The sequence below is a fragment of the Xiphophorus couchianus genome, chromosome 8 (genome assembly GCF_001444195.1).
Source record: "Xiphophorus couchianus chromosome 8, X_couchianus-1.0, whole genome shotgun sequence".
NCBI classification, from domain to species: domain Eukaryota; kingdom Metazoa; phylum Chordata; class Actinopteri; order Cyprinodontiformes; family Poeciliidae; genus Xiphophorus; species Xiphophorus couchianus.
In genome coordinates, this window is record NC_040235.1 from 27188593 (window position 1) to 27208878 (window position 20286).

Here is a 20286-nt window from a genome sequence, read left to right on the forward strand (position 1 = left end):
GGCTATTATTAAGTTATTAAGTTGGGGCGATTTTTGCTTCAGTGTCATTAAAAATGTCTTTAGCAAGTTAGATTTTTAGAGTGCAGATTTGTCCTCCCGACCACATGGTGGCGGCGATGCTGCAAGAAACCGGCAGCAACAGAACAAAGCAGAGGAAGAGCAGCGGTTTGTTTGTTTACATCGGTGAAGCTAATGCTAATGACGCAGCTATAGTTCCAGCTACAGCGGCTGCCTCGCTCTACCTGTCGCCTGAAAGCTGGACACTGTAGCGGTCTGTGTCTCCTGTTCCGGTTTGTCCAGCGGTTGTGAATAAAGGCGCAGTGCGGAGGATTACAGCAGCCATGGCTCAGCAGAGAGGAGTCAACAGCCTCCAGTTCAACCAGGACCAAAGTAAGCTTCACCCTGGTGCCACTTTAGTAAAAAAAGAAAAAAAAAAAGCTTCGTCAGTAAAGCGAAGTTTTACAATCACACAAAATATCCCAACTGCCGCAACTTCTGGACGTGTTCCGGTAGGAGAGCAGAATAAGAGAAACCACCGCAGACGTGTCCAGGTCTGGAGGCTGCTGCTGTTTTACTCTCTACTTTAGCAGGTTTGGTTACATTAGAGCTGTCGGTGTTTGGAGGTTATTCATCGAATTGACACATTTTGATTCTGAAAATGAAAATATGCAATGTCCTTCCTGATTTTATTTGTTGGTCCAGCAAATGAGAACAAGCACTAATGTCCACCTTCTATATTCCTTCTGATATTTGTTCTCCCATGATAGATCGTAAGGTAGTATTCCAGTTGAACTGAGACATAATTAATAAATGTCTCAGGTGCTTTATAAGACAGACAGGTTTGATATAAATGACACTGTGAGCCATGAGAACTTTCTATGGATAAGGAAAAAGTTCACAAAGCTAAAGAGAGCAATAGTTAAAGTAGTTTCTATACGAGGAGAAATGCAGTAAAACATCAAATCTCTGAGCCACTGGTTTATCTGGAAATCAGACAAAAACAGACACTGATGAATAAATGATCACTGAGCCAATTGTGTTTTCTATTGAGAGGAAAAGAAATATTTAAACTGTAATCCATAACAGTAGGAAATGTCCAATCAAGTTGGTATTATTAAACTTTATTTAAATATGTTTGTATTTTCTGGACTGTGGTGCTGAAATCTGACTTCTAGGGCTTAATGAGATTTATGTGAAAATGTTAAAAACCACATTATTTTTTACTTAATCTACCCAGCTTACTGTAGTTTTCCTTTTTAATCACAAAGATGAAAAGTGTTTGCAATAATAACAGCCAAGTCTTTGGGTAGTGCTCTCAGGTAAATAAAATATTTTTGCTGAACAAAACAAGATGTCTTCCTAAACATAATTTATCGTTCAGCAAAATTTCTTATTGTGACAGATCTACTAATTCATATACCTAAACAATGAATTTCTGTTTTTTTAAGTTTTTTTGATGTATTGTGGATATAATCACAAATATTCTCAAACCTAAGGTGTAATTTAACTTAGCCGTATATATGTATATATTTTTTGAAGATTATATGTTACATTCTTCTGATCTAAATTAAAACTGTTATATGCAACATTAATGGACAATTCACATAAATGTCCATGTGTAAGGCTTACGTCAAACCACTTCACATCAAGCCAGTGCCAATGTTATGTGATAAGTTGCCTATTTTTGACTCTCTTTACCTTCCGTAGAGGTCAACTCAGTTTGCTTTTGAATGATGTTGAGTGTTTAGAAACTGTATCAGCTTCAACATTTAACGGATCCATTGTGTGGACAGCTGAAGGCGCTCCTGACAGAAAACATGCAGAACTCACAAACAGATGAAGTTTGAGCTGTTTGTCGCCTGCAGGCTGTTTCTGCTGTGCGATGGAGACGGGGGTGAAAATCTACAACGTGGAGCCGCTGATGGAGAAGGGCCACCTGGGTGAGTCCTGGTGGAGGCGGCCGATGAGCCGCCTGCCGTCACTCCGCCGCTTTAATGAGTTTTTAACCATCAAATCAACAAACCTCTGGAATGTTAGTGGCTGGACATAAATGCTTTGCAGTAGATGTGGGCGGCACGGCCTGGTCTGGTATCGCTGATACTGATACTTTTTATTACTTAAGTTTGATATATCAGAGTTCTGACATTTAGCCATTTTTATGGTTTATCAATTTATTTTCCAGCAAAATTTATGACAGGCCTACATATTAACAACATAAACAATAGAAAACCAGAACAAATTTGTCTACATCGTTTCCTAAATAAAGTACAAAAATATAGAATTTGAGAGACAAACACTTTTTTTTCTGCGTTAGATTTGAGGAACTACAACATAGAAAGATGAAAGTTTGTAAGTGAATCTGTAACTAAAGTATACATTTTTTTCCACAACATACTGTATCAATGTTTTGGATGGCTCCGCCCACCTCTGGCTTCCAGCTCAATGAAAATGTGATGCTGAATGCAGGCCTGTGAGATGAAGACCTCTGTCGTCATGACAACAGTCCCAACACTGTTGCAAATCAGTGTATCGGCACACATTGGTTTGTCCTGTTTGAGTGTTTGTGTTGTTGCAGACCATGAGCAGGTGGGCAGCGTGGCGCTGTGCTCAATGCTGCATCGCTCCAACCTGCTGGCCTTGGTTGGAGGAGGAGTCAATCCCAGATTCTCTGAAATCTCCGGTGCGTCGAATGTTCCAGAATGTTCTTTTATTTTTTATAATCAGCCTGACCTGTCTTTGTTTATATTGTACCTGCTGTAGATATTTAGAATATTTATTTGCTTAGTAAAGGATCCCCACTAGTCCCTGCTGTAGCAGAGATTATTCTTCTTGGTTTCCACACCAAACATTACAATAATTACTGCACAAACTATTTCAGCCGTCCACCCATTATCAGACATCCTTGTGGGATCACCTGGAGCCTAACGGTCAATGGACGACGGTCATGTTTTTGGACTGTGGGAGTACCCGCACAGGGAGAACATGCAAACTCCATGCAGGAAGACCAGGGCTGGGAATCGAACCCACGGCCTTCTTGCTCCAAGGCAGCAGTGCTACCAACTGCGCCACTGTGCATTTTGATATGGCTACATCAGTCATATCAAAACTAAATAAAAAAACAAAGATAAAAATAAAACTATAGCAGACTGAAAACAGATTGAGGCATTCCATCAATTTCATGTTAATTTATTCTCTATTAAAATTTACATAATCAGCCATCAGTGTATTTTCAGAAGGCAAGATATTCTTTCAGTGTTGGTTCGAGGCAGAGGCACTGTAAGAGTACTGACAGAGTTTTGTCTGGTATTAAAAGCATGTCTGTTGTAGGTGGGTCACACCTACAGTGAGTATAGAACATGTGTTTCTCATTCATTAAATTCTTGAGCATCACCTGGATTTGCTCTCCTCTGGTTTAAGTTCTGATCTGGGATGATGCTCGAGAGTCCCGAGACCCCAAGGATAAGCTGGTGCTGGAGTTCACCTTCACCAAACCGGTTCTGGCCGTTCGCATGAGGCACGACAAGTGAGTTTCCTCTGACCACTGTTACCCGTCCAGCTGCACGGATCCACTGATCACGAGATCACCTGTTGTCGTAGGATCATCATCGTGTTGAAGAACAAGATCTTCGTTTACAGTTTCCCAGACAATCCCGTCAAGCTTTTTGAATTCGACACCAGAGACAACCCTAAAGGTGAAATTCTTTCTTATTCTGTAGCTTCTTTGTCTCTCCTCTTATTGTCTTACTTCTTGACAGCAACTTACTTGTCTTACTTCTCTTTGTCCTGCAGGTATCTGTGATCTGTGTCCCAGTCTGGAGAAACAGCTGTTGGTATTCCCAGGTCACAAATGCGGCAGCTTGCAGCTGGTTGTAAGTTCCAAACTCGTGGGAGGACGAGTGCGTCTGACTCTGTTGTTTTGGCCAACAAGCTGGCACGTCTTATCTCTTTCAGGACTTGTCCAACACCAAGCCCGGCACGTCGTCGGCGCCGTTTACCATCAACGCCCACCAAAGCGAGATCGCCTGCGTGGCGCTGAACCAGCCAGGCAGCGTTGCGGCGTCGGCGTCCCGCAAAGGAACCCTGATCCGACTGTTCGACACCACAACCAGAGACAAGCTGGTGGAGCTGCGTAGAGGCACCGACCCGGCCACGCTCTACTGGTGCTTACTGCAGCACACATCAGATCACATCACATCAGATCAGAGTGGATCTGGACCAAAGACCCAAAGTTTGGACCAAAGACCCAAAGTTTGGACCAAAGACCCAAAGTTTGGGTCTTTGGTCCAGGCCTTCATTTAGCATTTTTACAGTCAGTGTCCTACTGGAAGGAAACCCAAAACTTGGGTCAAAACGTTTGAACCAAAAATAATTCTGGTTAAAGAAAGAAACAAGAAATGCTTGGTTTGATTTATCTTCAGACAGTGAGATAAAGAAAATGTGTGTGTTTTTATTGGATGTATGTAAATATCTGGTTTCAACTGTATCAACCATTTTCCTGTCCCTGTTGAAGAAAAGTATCCCCGCAGCATGATGCTTCCACCATATTTCACAGGGGAGACGGTGTGTTCAGGGTCATTTCTGCCAGGACATTAAGAACACAAAAATCTAATTCGTTACAAGGTCTTATTCAATTCTAAACTGCTGGATTTGTCCAAAAGGAAAACAAAGTGGTATAACTCTTATCATTTAAATACCTTACGAGTTATTGTTAGTTTTGCAATGAATCTGGAGAAGTTTCTGATTGACAGTTTGTCAACTCATATTAGGGCCATTGCAGACAGAAAAAATAAAGTAAATTTCTGCCAAAAAATTCTGAAATTTTGAGAATTTCACACATTTTCTAGAAAAAACATGGAAATGACTGAGTTTGAAAAGTTTTTTCCTGGAAAAAGTATGAGATTAATCTCAGAATTTCTAAGTTATTTCTAGCAATTTGTCCACCTTCTAAGCTCAGAAATGTCCTTGCTTTTTTTCCGCTAGAAAATTTATTAGACAAAATGAAAGTTTTTTGGTGGAAATTTGCTCTTTTTCTTTTTAGAGATAATCATATTAGTCTCTAAAATGCACCATCGTACAAAGTAGGATTTTTTTTTAGATTGTTAGGCAATTTTTGCAAAAGTAAAAAACTCTGCGTTCAACGTAAAGTTAAGACGTATTAGCCATGTGAAACACGTGACCGGCTTTCATCCATTGAAGCATTTTCCCTCTTTCAGCATCAACTTCAGCCACGACTCCTCCTTCCTGTGTGCCTCCAGCGACAAAGGCACCGTCCACATCTTTGCTCTGAAGGACACCAAACTCAACCGACGCTCGGCGTAAGACCTCCGCCTGCTCACGTCCTCTCACTGCTGCTGCTGCGAGCTTGAACGCGTCTCTCTCTCCCCTGCAGCCTGGCCCGTGTCGGGAAGGTGGGCCCTGTGATTGGTCAGTACGTGGACAGCCAGTGGTCGCTGGCCAGCTTCACCGTGCCTGCTGAGTGCGCCTGCATATGCGCTTTTGGAAAAAACACGTCCAAGAACGTGAACTCGGTCATCGGTGAGGAAACCTGCTGTTGTGCTTTGGCTGCATGTCAGGACGTTCATAGACGCGGCGTTTCCTGCATGTTACATGATGCAGAGAAGCTGGAATGAAGCGCAGTAAATGTTATTGACAAAAATGGAGCAGTGTTGTAATAAGAAGATGTATTAGTAATGGAATTATTCTATTGATTATTCAGATGATTAATTGGTTAAAAAATTAGCCACGTTCTGTAGATTTTTTTATTTGACCATTTCAGGATTTTTTATACAATATTAAAAATGCGTTAAAATATGTACATATAAAAATAATAGAATTTTAGGAAAATTAAAGATTTTATTGTCTAAAGTGCAATAACGTAGCATTCCCTTAGTGGACACTTGATCATTTACAAAAATCGCGATTAATTTTTGTATTAACAGCTAATAATTAGATGGCAAGAGGAGGCTAATAGATTTTGTTTTACACAATTTGAATCCGGTGAAGCTAAAACTATGACTTCATGAGTTCTGGGAAGAACATATTTGCAGACGAAGGATTTTTTTTTTTATTATCTTGAATGCAAATTTTACATATTTTTGTACAGTTTTGGCCTTATTACCACTCTGAGTGTGTTGTTCTTTCAGCAAATGTTCTTTTTTTGAGTCTGTATAATCCAGTGAAAGATTTATCAATTACTAAATGAGTGGAAGATTATTTCAATAATCGATTAATCACAATTAACCATTTCAGCCCTAATACAAATACTCCTATCCAGTAACCTGGAGCTTTTTACGCTTGGCATTAGTGAGACTGACAGGGAGGAGGCGCTGTAACCTAATGCGGTTGCCATCTTTAAACACTTCTAGCAAAAGCCAGTCATCTTAGCTTTAGCGTCATCATCCTGTACTTCAGCTTCACTTCTACATCCTGACAGAAAAAAAACATGTATTACAAGTCCGTTTACTTCCTTCTCTAAGGTTATATTTCTCCAATAATTTTGAGCGTCACTATAGTTTTCTATCCTTGCCTTCTTGTGCTGTCTGTAAAGCCACCTCTCTGTTCTGCAGCCATCTGTGTAGATGGGACCTTCCACAAGTACGTCTTCACACCAGATGGAAACTGCAATCGAGAAGCCTTCGACGTGTACCTGGACATCTGTGATGACGATGACTTCTGAGAGGAAGGCAGAGGGACGAGGCTGACCTGTAGAGACCGCTGTGGTCTGGAGATGGAAAAGATCACCGCACACCAACCAGCTCAGCTGCAGCCTGTTTTATCAAGAGCCGCGTTTTAATCAGTTGTATTTACAGTGTGCAGCCCAGTCGGTCAAATGCAGCCCAACTTACCTGGATGATGAGTAACACATGACTAATGTACAGGATTTATGGAAGCTGACAGTGGAGTCTGTCTAAAATTAGAAATGTTTTATAAAAACTCTGTTTCTTTTATTGTAAGTAATAAATAGACCTTTTCTTTATATGTTGCTGCTTAAGTTGCTGTTTATCATTTGGCATTTATGTTAAGATTTCGGGGTATATTTTGCATCTTTAATGCATCCCTTAGTTGTGGTGTATCAGAGGAATATTTTTGGATTTGTCAAAGTAAGGTTCTGTAGTATTTCCATACTATATTTCCACCAGAAAAGAAAAACTAAAACCCAGAAAGTCATAATTATGAGAATGAAAGCCATAACTTTGACTTTCTGAGTCCTACTTATGAGAAAAGTGTGACCTTGAAAGTCACAATTATAACCCTTGTTATTATAATAACTTGTAATTATGACTTCCTTTTGGGCTTTTTTTTTTCTTTCATGGCAGAAATGGGCTTCCGTACCATAGAGACCTTGTAGTAGCTAGCATGTTCCTGTGCAGGAAATGACTCTCCAGAGTCACAATCTCACCTGTAGTTTAAGTAAAAGGGCATAAAATGACTTTGAGCTTTACCTCATGCTACAATGTTATTCCCTCAGCAAAAACATACCTGAAGTGTTGCCTTGATTATTTCTTGCATGTTTGAGAAATCCTAAAATCTCCCATGGCAACCATTCGGTCTTACTGAGTTTCTCCTTTTCTACAAAGATCCTCCTCCAGCCGCGCCTCAGCGTCACAGAGCAGCCCGGCCCCACTCAGCTCCTTCAGACTAGCCAGCAGCAATTAGCAAATACCTACATTTACACAAACAGGTTTACAGCTCAAAACTTTGACATCAATAATGCAACAATCAGTAAAACATGAATGTAAGAATAACTACTATTCAGAATCTATATCTAGCAGTGCAGTAGGTTACTTAGTTATAGCTTGTTCAGTTGTATTCATTAATCTGTTATATTTTACAAGAGTTAATGAGTCAAATGGTTTAGAGCCCCAAAGAACTGGAAAACGATATAAAGTCTTCAGATAATAAAACATCTTTAAAGGGGCAGTGTTATGTTTTTTTCCAGGTATATAGTTAACTTCAGTTGGTATAAAAATGCTACATACGTATATATTAAACATGAAAAAATAAAAGCTGCCTGTGCAATTTGACACCTTGAAATCTTCTCTTTAATGAAGATTTTTATGTACAAAGTAATAGCAAAACAACATACAGAGAGGACTTTTACTACGACGTTTTATTAGAAAGAATGAAGCAGATAGATTAAGGTGACTCATTGTGTGGCAGAAAACGTGACAAACACTATGCAAGTCCATGTAAATATATTAAACCAAGAAAGATTTCAAACACATCGCCTCGCTTAAGTCTTATCATTATACATACAACTCACATTGTTGTTTTGATTACCTGAATTAGTGCTGCAGGGACAAGGAGACAACATAAAATCGACTTAGTCTGATTACTGTAAATGATAAATGTGGTGTTTTAGATATAAATAACAAGTAACTCAAAAAAAAATATTTGACCCAACCAAATTCATTCAAACTTACTTTCTTTACTGTGTAACTTCCTGCGGAATTTCACAAAAATATGCTGAACACAATCAGTTTAGAAGAGCACTACAATGAGCAAGAAATATCCAGAATATAGCGATTAATGTACAGGCGTCTGAATATGAAAAGATCCTAAAGTGGTTTCTTAACTGCAGTCTGCTGGAGCTGTTGTAAAGAACTGAAAGGCACGTCACATTTATCAAAGCTGATATTTAAACCAGATGTCCTTAAAACGAACAGAGTGTTTGACATGGTACACCGCATCAGCTTCAGAACCCTTCATGTCTTCATGCGTTGCCGTTGGAAACGTGGTCAGCTTAAGGCCACACTGCTCCTGTTCCAAGATGTCAGCTCAGTGACTGACATGGCAACTCCAGTCAGCTACAGATGTTCTCACTGGCACGATGCCAGCAAAAGCAAAACTGCAATAATCCTGCACTTTTACACATTTACATACATTACAAAAGATATCGATGTTATTTTGGTTACTAAAATGTTTGTTTTTCTGCTTTCTTAGTCATCGTCATTTTGGCTTCATCGAAGTTTTTTTTTTTTTTTTTTTGAAAGAGGCGCTGATCCATTTTTAGCCATTAGTAACTTCACTTCAGTTCTTAGCTGACCTCCGGCTCCATTAGTTTGTGTGTAAAGTTCTAGAGGAGGACTTGAATGATGAGGAAGAAACGGGTGAAGACAACATGCTTTGGTCCGTAAATGATCTTTCTTGGCAGTTATATATTTTAGAGAACGTGGTGGTAGCTCACAGACCAAACGTCCACAGTGTGACCTCTCCGTTTTACTAACCATTCTCCTTCCATAGAACTAAGTGAATGCTATGGTCGGGCATGCTGGTGGCAAATACCAGTCCAGAGTCATTGCCCCCATCCAGGCCGTTCAGCCAGGAGGTGACGCCTGCCAGGAAGCTGGATCCTCGTTTGGATTTCCTGTAGGCTGGAAGAGGCCAGTGGCCTGAGATAGACTCTGTCCTCAGGTCCATGACATACAGGAAGTGGTTGTCAAAAAGGAGAGCGAACACCTCACCGAAGCTTAGCAGGGACAGGTTGGCTGGGTCCTCCATCTTTATTACTCTGAGAAAAAGAGAACACAGTTGTAAGGATTAGTGACATCGGCTGAGTGTCCATTAACCACAGAGCTGAACAAGTTGAAAATAAATTTGCTTAAAGAAAATACACCAATTTGGAAAAAAACTCACAGTTTTCAATTAAGTTTTTGCGTTAGATTGAGGTGGTTTTCCAGTCGTATCGAAATACAAATATTCAGCAAAACTGCAATGAAAGCACTTTTTTTTTCCATGTCACACGAGCTACATCATCAACAGCCAGATGTTACTACCAGCAAAAACGAACAAGACAACATGGGTCAATGTGCTCCACCAGAGCTCTCACAGCATCACAGTTCATAAAAAGTTGTGCGTCATTCCAACATCTTGAGTCCAAAACTTTTCTGGAAAATCGCAGTCCACAATTTCCCCAAAAGTGTGGATGCATAGCATGTACGGGCTTGACACTCCAACACCAAGGATTGGAACAACTTGCAAAAAAAACCCCACTAACACTCAGTACACTAACTTTAATATCAACCATTATAAACTTAGTAATAACCATAGTACATGACTGATGTACCTGCTTTTAAACACTACTGACTAGGCATGAGTATTGCAGTACATTTAATCAGTATGACTACTGTTATACATATTTTTCTGTTTTATGATATTCTTCTGTTTTTTGCTGTATGATATTCTGTTGTAAAATGTTGTAATGTTTTCTAAACAGGTCTCTGTTGAAAATGAGAATTTGTTCTCAATCAATTTAGCTGGATGAATAAAGGTAGTCTTGAACTAACGTGATGGTCTGAACATTTTACCTCAGAATTTCAAAACTGGCAAAATCCCACTGATAGACCCCGAGGTCAGAGCTGCAGACGATGTAACGTCCATCAAACTGCAGGCGAGGCTGCAGGCTGATGCTGCGGTCCTCCGACACCGACAGCGTCTTCAAACACATGCAGTTGATTTCTCTTCCTAAAGGCCAAACCTGCAGAGCGAGCAAAACATTCAGTTTCATCCTGTGGAGCACTTCTCACGAGGATGAGAAAACCTCCAATGAAAAAATGATTTCTAGTCGGGTGAGAACTTTACCTTGATTTCATACTTATCAGCACTTAGCAGGATATAATCTCCAGGACTGTGTACCATGGATTCTACTTCACTCCTCTGCAATATCACCTGATGGAAGACCACACCAGGGAGAGAGCAAACAGTGAGAGTCGGCGTTACCAACCAAAAAACACCATCTGTCAGCATGCTGATCTCACCTTAGTGACCCACTCGGTGTGTCCAGTAAGAGTGTTGAGGCAGGCACCGGCAGACAGAGACCAGACCTTTACCGTGAAGTCTGCAGAACCGCTGACCAGCACATCCAGTTCATCATTGTAGTCCACACTAAAGACTGCACACACACACACACACACACACACACACACAGACAGTAACCATGGTTGTGCATCACCCTGAGTCTCTTATACGTCAATGTAGTAAAAAAACGTGGAACATAATTGATCTACGTCAATGTCAGGGCAGGAGAGGTTTCCAAATCACTCAAACATTTTGTAGTTTCAGCATTTGTTCACGTCAGCCATGTTTAGTCCACTTTAATCCAACTCCAGTCAGTTTGCCTAGAAAGTTCAGTTCATTTGCAGAAGTGCGATTGTGCAAATTCTCAAGTTTCTATTGCATTTTTTGAAGTAGTTATTTTCCCCCTCAATCACCTCAAAGGTATAAAACTAAACTAATGTCTAAGGCGTTGCAAACTCCAGATGGACATTTGGTCAGCATTCATACTGACCTGCTCCAGTGTGGCCCCGGAACTGCTGGATTTTAGCTCCGGTGCTCCATTCCCAGCATGCAATAGTGTTATCAAAGGACCCGGTCACTAGCTTCTGTTCATCGAATTTCACCGTGGCACATGTGTGTGTCTGAATTCCATAAATACACTGTCCAGTTCGCACATCCCATAATTTGGCAGAAAGGTCATCAGAGCCTGCAAACAGAAGGAGACAAACATGACGACAGCAGGCAAGAGTCACGTTCTCCACAGAGTCACAGAGGAACTAACACAGTCAGAGTGAGAGCCAATGAAAAGTACCTGTGCAGAGCAGGCCGTCCTTGTAGTACAGGGCATAGACTCGGGCACTGTGGCCAATCAGGGACGACGTCTCAAAGGCCTCCTGGTCCTTCAGCTGCATCATACGCAGTTTAGCTTTTAGGTAGACACCCTTCCAGTGGGCTGCATCCTGAATGGATTCATCGATCCGCCAGCCTAGCTCCCGACACGCACTCTGCCATACCTCTGTGCACGAGCTGATCACCTACACACACACGCACACACACACGCACACACACACACACACACACACACACACACACACCCCTAAATAGCTTTAATATTTGCTACTGGGAGTTAACTTGCTTCACAGAGAATTCAGCTAATAAGATTCATGACAGATTTCATTACAGTTCTATGTAAATATTAACTTTGTATTGTTATCACCTGATGTTGAGTGACCCAGCACAAAGTAATGCAAGTTTCTGATCTGGCCAATTACCGATTTTGGAATTGATTAATTTTTATTTTCCTATTAATCAATTTATATTGACGAATAGTCCAGGAAGAAAAATGGCATATTCTGTAGATTTTTCATTAAACCCTTTTTGTACAATATTAGAAAGGATGCAAATAATTCGATTCCTTTAAATAAGAAAACATTTTATTGCCGAATCAGCTTTACTGCAGCTAAAAACAATCCTAACATCAACTTGTGAAAAGCTGAGCCCTTTCTGCTGGACTGAACATCAGTATGGTGTAGAGGTGATGTGTAGGTTATTTTTAGGACTACATTAATAATAATTAGAGAGCAAAAGCTGGTTAGTAGATGACAATTATTGACTTTCTAATTTTTATTTTTTACAGAATTTGAAACCAATAAAGCTAAAACTGCCACTTGAGGAGCTTAGGGTAGGACAGATTTATAGGCAAAGAAATGTTGGTAACACTTTATTTGACGGGTTATGAATAAGACTGTCATGACACCATCATAAACATGACATAACACCTGTCATGAACATGAGTACGTCTTCATGAATATTTATGACTGTTGTCATAAAGTGTCATTCGGTAAATCATGACACTTTTAATACAAAGTTGACATTATTCAAAATGTCTTTGTTATGACAACTTGACATTTACCAAGAATCCTGATCTGACATAGATTTGTTATAAAAATATTACTGATTAAACTTTAAAAATTATGTAGCTTTATGTAGTAATATGTTATTGCTCTGCCATTTTGTTTAGTCTTAAATTTCTTAATTTAATTGATCCTACAGTTTTACAGCAAGATGTCTACAAAGCACTTATGAACTTTGCATTTGAAACATTATTTAAGGCTGTTTTAAGTAGTGCAATACACCATCTCCACCAGTGAGTGGCAGCAGCGCACAAACAGGCGTGCAGTGTATTGGTGAAGAAGAAATCTTCCATCTTGTGAAAAGTCTTTGTTATTTATTATTAATTCTGGCATTACTGGAACCGTAAAATATACATTCCCTCACATAAGAACATACCTTTTCATTTTCTTAAGGACGTAGAGCTAATTAAATGAGACAAACAAGACCTGAAAGTGATTCCAGTTTCACTTGATGGCCAACCTGTTGAAACTGTGGCAAATTTTAAATTCCTTGGGTCATTCCTGGACAGTCAGCTCAACTTTGCTGAAAACACTGTATCTTTAAGAACTGTTAAACTCGATCTAGTGATCTTGAGGTACCCAACCTGAGGTTGTGTAACCCTCTACTTGACAACCTCTAGTTAGGTAGAGATTGTCAAGTTAAAATGTTGAAACTTAACATTCTAACTAGTTTTAACTCAACTCAAGTTAAAACAACATTTTAACTCAAGTTTTAACTTTTCATCTCTTCAGCTGGTTTGGTCACATGAGCTGCAGACTAACAGACAATCTTTTAAGAATACTTTCAATGGTGGGTAATAACAGCAGGTAAATAGTGGTGAAACCAAAAACATCTCTGTCTCAACTGTTTGCTGAAAGAACATGAAAGACGGAAAGAAATATTTTAGCAGATAGCATACATCCTCGTTTTTTGTCAGTTTGAACCTCTGAGCTCATGAAGGCGTTACTGTGGCAACTCTATTAGAAGTCATTTATTGACAGTGCAATAATTATTCTTAACCAAATTAAATGATAACATTTACCTGTAGCTTGCTAAGTGTATTTATGACATATGATGATTCAATGTATATTACAACTCAATGTTATTGCGGGCTGCACAGTGGCGCAGCTGGTACCACTGTGGCAAGAAGGTCCTGGGTTCGATTCCCGGCCTGGGGTCTTTCTGCATGAAGTTTGCATGTTCTCCCTGTGCATGCGTGGGTTTTCTCCGGGTACTCCGGCTTCCTCCCACAGTCCAAAAACATTAGGTCTCTCTAAATTCTCCCTAGGTGTGTGTGTGCATGGTTTTTGTCCTGTATGTCTCTGTGTTGCCCTGCGACAGACTGGAGACCTGTCCAGGGTGTACCCCGCCTCTCGCCTGGAACGTTAGCTGGAGATAGGCACCAGCACCCCTCCCGACCCCACTAGGGACAAGGGTATACAGAAAATGGATGGCTGTTATTGCTCCATTTACTGTGATGGACTGCAGCCTGCCTGTTGTATTATGTTACACTAAATGAGCTCAGGACCTTTACCTTATTCCACTGTTTGCAGACCAAGCAGCAGGTGAGCAGGGTCTGAGGATCCAGCCACTGCAGCAGGTAGAAGGCCAGCTCGAGGGGAAGGAGGCGCAGGAAATCTCGTTTCAGCAGCGTCTCCAGGCCGTTGGACAGGTGACGGAGCTGGGCGGTGCCGCTCAGAGAAATGAGCTGATCCAGACACTGGTTACGCTGCTGGTCGCTAAGAGAAAGGAAGGTGGCAGAGACCGTCTCCAGCCACCCCTCAAAGGCCGTTTTGTCCATGGGCACATGACCAGCAACACCTGCAAGAGCAAGGAGTCCAAAGCATGGCTTTCAGTTATGCGTTTACTGAATTAAGGATTTAATTTGGCTCATGTGGAAAAAGCAGATACGTATGACTTTCTTTAGTAATTAAACTGAAACCAACAAGAGGACAGAATCTGAAATGTAAATGTTCAGCGTTGGAGCTGAGTTCTCAAACCCTCAGTTCACTAAGCCAGGTTCTGCTGGAGGTTTCTTCCTGTTAAAGGACAGCTTTTTCTTTCCACTGTTGCTACATGCAGGCTCAGTATGATTATGAAAAAATATCCTTATCCTTTCAACTTACTCTAATATTGTCAAAATACAACCACCACAACATTTATTCTATTCAGATTTCACGTTATCAACCAACACACACAAAAACAACAACTATGAACTGGGAGGAAAGTAGTACTTGGCTTTCCAAATGACAAATAAGAAATCTGAATAGTGTGGTGTGCACTTTTATTCAGTCGTGTTTACTCCAATAACACTAAATAAGGCATTTTAATGCAGTCGATTCCCTTCATGATTCACCTAATTAGTAAACAGAGTACATTTCAGTGGAAGAGCAGCAGTTCTCTGAAGGCCTCGGAGGTGAAGCTTTGCGCTGGGAGGATGCCACATCCAGTCCTGATCCAACATCCCCAGCGTTTTCTCTCAGCCGTCTCCCAGATTATTTGACATTTTCTATTCACTTCATATTCCAGCAGCAACTCTACGTTTTTGTTTGCAAGCAGAACATTTAAACTGCTGGATATCATAGCGTTTGCATCCAAATACATGAATAAAAACGACCAACTTCAGAGAAAATATTAAAGGAACCGGGGACTTCCCCTTTAAGCGTCTCCGTGGATACGAGAGTAAAGCCGTTTTAAAAGATGTTGGCTGGTAAAGTTCAAATGTTTCTCTGCGTTTTTGTGTTCTGAGAAAGCCTGTCACAAGAAGCCATAAATCAATTCACTGCATAATAAATTAAGAAGAAGAAGAAAAGGAGCTTGATCATTTTCATTTGCACGATTGTTTGTTATTCTCCTGTTTCTCTCTTTCTACCAAAGTCTGGATGAGAAAGGCTTCAGTCGGCTCAAATAAACCTGCTAAGAAGGACAATGTTGACGGAGACAACAGTTTATCAGCTGGATACCTGGAGTGTCCAACAGAACCACCAATAGTGCAAAAAATGTTAAAAAGGTTGTGACTTCTTAACATTAGTTCAACAAACCATGTGATCTTTCTCCTTCACTTTGCATAAACATGTATTCTTTCTTTATGTGACAGAATTGACATTAGGAATAATTACACCCTCTCCCTTTTTCTTACTGTATTTAAAGACTGTTGACTATACTCATAAGCTGCACTTCTCCTGCTTGAACTGAGATGCATTAAGCTGCAGTTACAGCAGTTCGCCACCAGTTGGCACATACAGCACGGTGAGAACTCCTGACTCAGCGAGCCAATTGCAATTTAGCGCAGTAACGGCTGGTTAGCGGAGGCGCTCACTGTCGCTCTTGTATGTTAACAGGTAAATATCAATTAGCGCTACTATTTATATAAATTGTCTCTTATAGGGGAAGTGAGCTAGAGTATAGTAACAGATATTTGGGTGTAAGTTTTGAATGAGTATTTGTTTGACCTATATTGTAAATATTTAGCGCAGTAACAGCTGGTTAGCGGAGGCGCTCACTGTCAAGAGCTACAGTGAACGCTGTTAATAAACAAGAGCCTTTGTTAACAGCGTTCATCGAATAAAAGAACCTGCGAAAACCACTCTGACCAAATGTGTGCAACATTTAGGTAAAGGGAATGTTTTTCTCCTTTTTTCTAAATCCACAAAATAGAACCAATCATTATGTTTCTGTATTCTCCAGAAACATAATGATCCAAAATTAAAATAAAAATGTGCTTCAAAAGTTGATACAAAACAAACAAAATGCTCTGCCAAAAAGAAAGTCAGACAGACAACAAAGTCACGGAGAAATAGTTTAGATAAGAGGAATTATCCTGTATGATATTTGACCTTGTTTGAGCTAGATTAGCTGCACGAGATCATCGATTTTTCAAAAGCTGTACAAGTTGTGAGGTCAACACTTTTATCAAAGACGGACGGCTACAAAATAGCATGATCTTCCAATGACAGGTGTATCTGCGTTTAGCTTTAAATGTGTAAAGTGACGGCCAAGAAAGCCAAGAAGGTTCCGTAAAGTCCTGCTCATACAACGACATGTACTGTCATCACAGACAATAAATTAGATTATATTTCGCACAAACTGGGTTCTAAAGCAGCTTGCAGGACACAGACTGCTGCAGCTGACAGGCTGGTCTCCTGGCAGGTAGCAGTGGAAGCTTAACGTAACTTCATTTCTGAATAAAATGCTCCTGGCACCGTCAGAGGAGCAAATTTACTCACCTTGACTGTCATGAAGGTGCATCGATACACTCAGTTTGTTCGGATTCTGCACCTGAAAAAACTTTATTGTCCATAAACGTTCTCAGCAACACTACACAAATAGCAACTTAGCAATGTCTGTTGCCGTCTTGCTCCTGTTATGTGCAAAATAATTATCAAGGGTCGAATTGTCACTACAGTCAGTTTAATTACAACACGCAAAGGTTTAACATTTCCACCAACCTGTAAGTTGCAGGAAGCTTTTCTTCGCCTCTTTCCTTGTGTAGTCAGTAGCAGCGTTAGCTTCCATAAGCTAACCTGCCTAACTAATTACAGTGTCCACGTAACATAGCCTACCTTCTTCTGAGAGCTAGCCACCATACACAGTGCATTTGATTGTTTAATGCTTAAATGCAACGTTTTTTACCTAAACGTCTTATTCGCATTTTGAAAGCAAGAAAACCAGCAGGGAGTATACAAGGATATCAGTATTTGACAGCATGAAAACCAGCCGATAATAGAAACGCATCATCCTGTCCAAAGTATTTATAGTGCCCTGCGCATTGTCTCAAAGGATGTATCTGAAGCAAACTACTCTCTAATAACAGACATTAGATTGTAGTTTGTTAATCTTTTTGTACACTTTCATTTTATTTTTCATAGTCTAGTAAGAAACAATAGTAGCATTTCATTTTCTTATATATTATTTGCCTGTACGACAAAACAACGGACATAATTTAACATAGTTCGCAGGTCTCTGACTTTCGGTGTTACACAAATAGTGTAACGGAGTGAAATGTGGATGAAAAACATGACCGAAGTCCTTTTGTTAGGCTCCCACAAGTTGCTTTCTGTTGTGAGACAATCGATGCTTGATTAGGAAAAGCCTGTATAGGAACAGGGTACAGATATTTCTGACAACAGCCGCGTAGATACTTTGTTTTAAAAAATCTTGATCTGAAAAATATTGCAGCAGGGCCGAGCACAATTTGAGCTTCATGTCTCAAAATGTGGGGGCTCACACCAGTCCAGAAATAGTTGAATGACACCTGCATTATTTTAAAGTTATTCAAAATTCAATTAAGTCAGTGCGTTTTTTCCAGTCCTCTGTCTCAACTAGAGGTTTTGAATGAATGTGGAATAAAAAAGCACACACACTTTTCATTTGATTCTACTGTAAAAATAAATAAACACAACAAAAAAGTAAATTGCTTGTGCTTGTATAACACTTTATCAAATCCGTAGGACTCCAAAGCATTTCATACCACAGTCAGTCATTCAGCAGTTTACATGCCAAAGGTGCCATAGGCTACTGGATAGTAGCCATAGCTGCCCTTGGAAAACCAGCAAGGAGTAGACAAGGGGCAGCCTGACAGAGTTGAGGCTGTCATGAACCAGCGCCACCAGATGAAGTGTCTTGGCCAAGGACACACTGACAAAGGTGGATAGAGAGTTGAACCGATATTCCACCAATCGAGGGATGAACTTCTACCGTCACCACCATTGTCCCAAACGTAAAAGAACAAGAACAATTTAGAGTATGACAGGAAAAGTTATTTGGTAAATCAGATGTTGAGAATAGTTTTTGTAATATTTTAAAATAGCTAAATAATATATTTAAATATTTTTTAGATCTGAATTTCTGCTTGACAAAGTTTTCTTTTTAACTAAGAGAAATCTGTTTCCCAGTCTAATTATTTTCTAAGTTGATATTGGTCTTTTTTTACTATCAAATTTAAAGATCCTGAAAACAAATTCATTTATTTTATGTTTTTGTGTCATTAGCCATGTGCCATATTCAGACTTCTATTTTTGCTTTCATGTTACAGTTAAATGTTTCAGATCATCAAAAAATGTCAATATCAGACAAAGACAACCTGTACGCATACAAAACACAACTTTCCAAATTATTTCACTAATCCATCAACCCATTCATTTATCTACAACTTATAGCAATCATTGGGCAAGAGGTACACCCTGACAACACAGAAAGACAACAGTCTCTCTCTCACACACACACACACGCACACACTCCTAAGGGCAATGTAGAGAAACCAGTTGACTTGAAGACGTTTTGTCTTTGGACTGTAGGAGCTAGCATGATTTCATTAAGGGGCTTAACAAGTTTCTAAGCAGATTTGTTTAATTGTTTCTCTTAAAAGAGGGTTTTTGAAGATTTTTTTAAATATATAAATCTCAGAATGTATATTGTGATTTATAAAACTAGGCAGATTTTAGGACAGCCTTGTTGGTAGCTGTTATTACATATCTAGGAAGTGGGTGGACCTATCATGAAAAAAGTACAGAACTGGGTGTTGTTTTGATGTTTTGATGATCTAGTCACAAACCAGGAATAAATTATCTTATATCTTAAATTATCTAATGTCTTATTATAAAAGATTTCAGTAAGAATGACATTCTAGTGTGATACAATAAAGCGCTTTAGAAAATTCATTGAAGCTACTCATCTTACTTAAAGTGTTGTCTTTGTACATGTCTGTGAATAACATTTTGATTTGTTGGCAAATACAATTTATGTACGATTATGATGTCGGAACACATCTGCAGAGAACAAGCAGACCCTGAGGTGTCAGGCCCAGACAAACGTTTCTGAGCACCTGCTGGTGGTGGAGGAAGGGAGACTGAGCAAGTGATAGATATCTGCTAATCTCTGTGGTGTAGGCAAGCCACTTAAGCTTCTGTGGACACTAATGAGGTTGGAAGTAAATCCTGGCCCGGACTCACTGGAACGTATAAATTTATTATGTAGTAGTTGTTTGGCTACTTCATGCCAAACAGTCCAGCTTCTGGACAGAGTACAACATACTGGAGTGAGCTGCTTTTTATCCAGATCTTCTATAATCCGTTAGCATTTTCTAGTGGGGGAAACAGAAGATATAAAAAAAAAAAACAAAAGGAAGAAACAACTTTTTAAGACTGTAAGACGTATAAACAATCTGATTTTAAGTAAGCGACCAGATTGGTGGAATTTGAATATCAGTTGGACTAAAAATATCAACATATCTAAGTTTTATACATATGAAAAGGTTTTTCATTAGTGGGACACATGAGACACATCTTATGATGGCTGAAACACAAAGAGCTCTCAACCTCTTTGTGTTTTCAAACCATACTGATATCATTTTCACAGAAATCAGCTGTAGCCAGATGCTCCTCACCAGGTTTCCAAAAGAGTCAAATGAATAACCTGAAGAGATGTCCAAGAGTCAAAGACCACAAACTGAGAGCTTCAGAAAGACATTTTTGTAGGTAGACATTTTTCCATTCAAATAATAAGTACCGGTAATCCACTCATCTGCATTGGGTTCTTTGCACATTTAATTCACAATGTTCCACTGCTGAAGAAAAAAAATCAGTTTTCTTCAGAACAATTGGGCAAGCCAAGAAAATA

At 39.7% G+C, this 20286-nt stretch overlaps 2 protein-coding genes across 3 annotated transcripts; one reads left to right on the top strand and one right to left on the bottom strand.

The window, feature by feature from the left end:
* Positions 1–130: 130 nt before the first annotated feature.
* On the top strand, positions 131–7441 carry wdr45 (WD repeat domain 45). The gene is made up of 10 exons (XM_028026493.1): positions 131–390; positions 1866–1940; positions 2576–2680; positions 3418–3523; positions 3598–3692; positions 3790–3869; positions 3952–4160; positions 5214–5315; positions 5390–5535; positions 6567–7441. Exons 1-10 carry the CDS (start codon positions 342–344, stop codon positions 6674–6676), a joined length of 1077 nt encoding a protein of 358 aa, XP_027882294.1. The 5' UTR covers positions 131–341; the 3' UTR covers positions 6677–7441.
* Positions 7442–8092: 651 nt separating this feature from the next.
* On the bottom strand, positions 8093–17407 carry fbxw2 (F-box and WD repeat domain containing 2). Of its 2 annotated transcripts, XM_028026488.1 has the most exons (9): positions 17118–17407; positions 16896–16947; positions 14204–14490; positions 11588–11810; positions 11288–11482; positions 10758–10891; positions 10582–10668; positions 10308–10477; positions 9223–9511 (listed from the first exon to the last, which is right to left on the bottom strand). In XM_028026488.1, exons 2-9 carry the CDS (start codon positions 16915–16917, stop codon positions 9223–9225), a joined length of 1407 nt encoding a protein of 468 aa, XP_027882289.1. In that variant the 5' UTR covers positions 16918–16947; positions 17118–17407. The 2 variants fall into 2 exon arrangements, with proteins under 2 accessions (XP_027882288.1, XP_027882289.1); XM_028026487.1 differs by lacking the exon at positions 16896–16947 and having other exon boundaries at positions 8093–9511; positions 17118–17406.
* Between the last annotated feature and the right edge of the window lie 2879 nt (positions 17408–20286).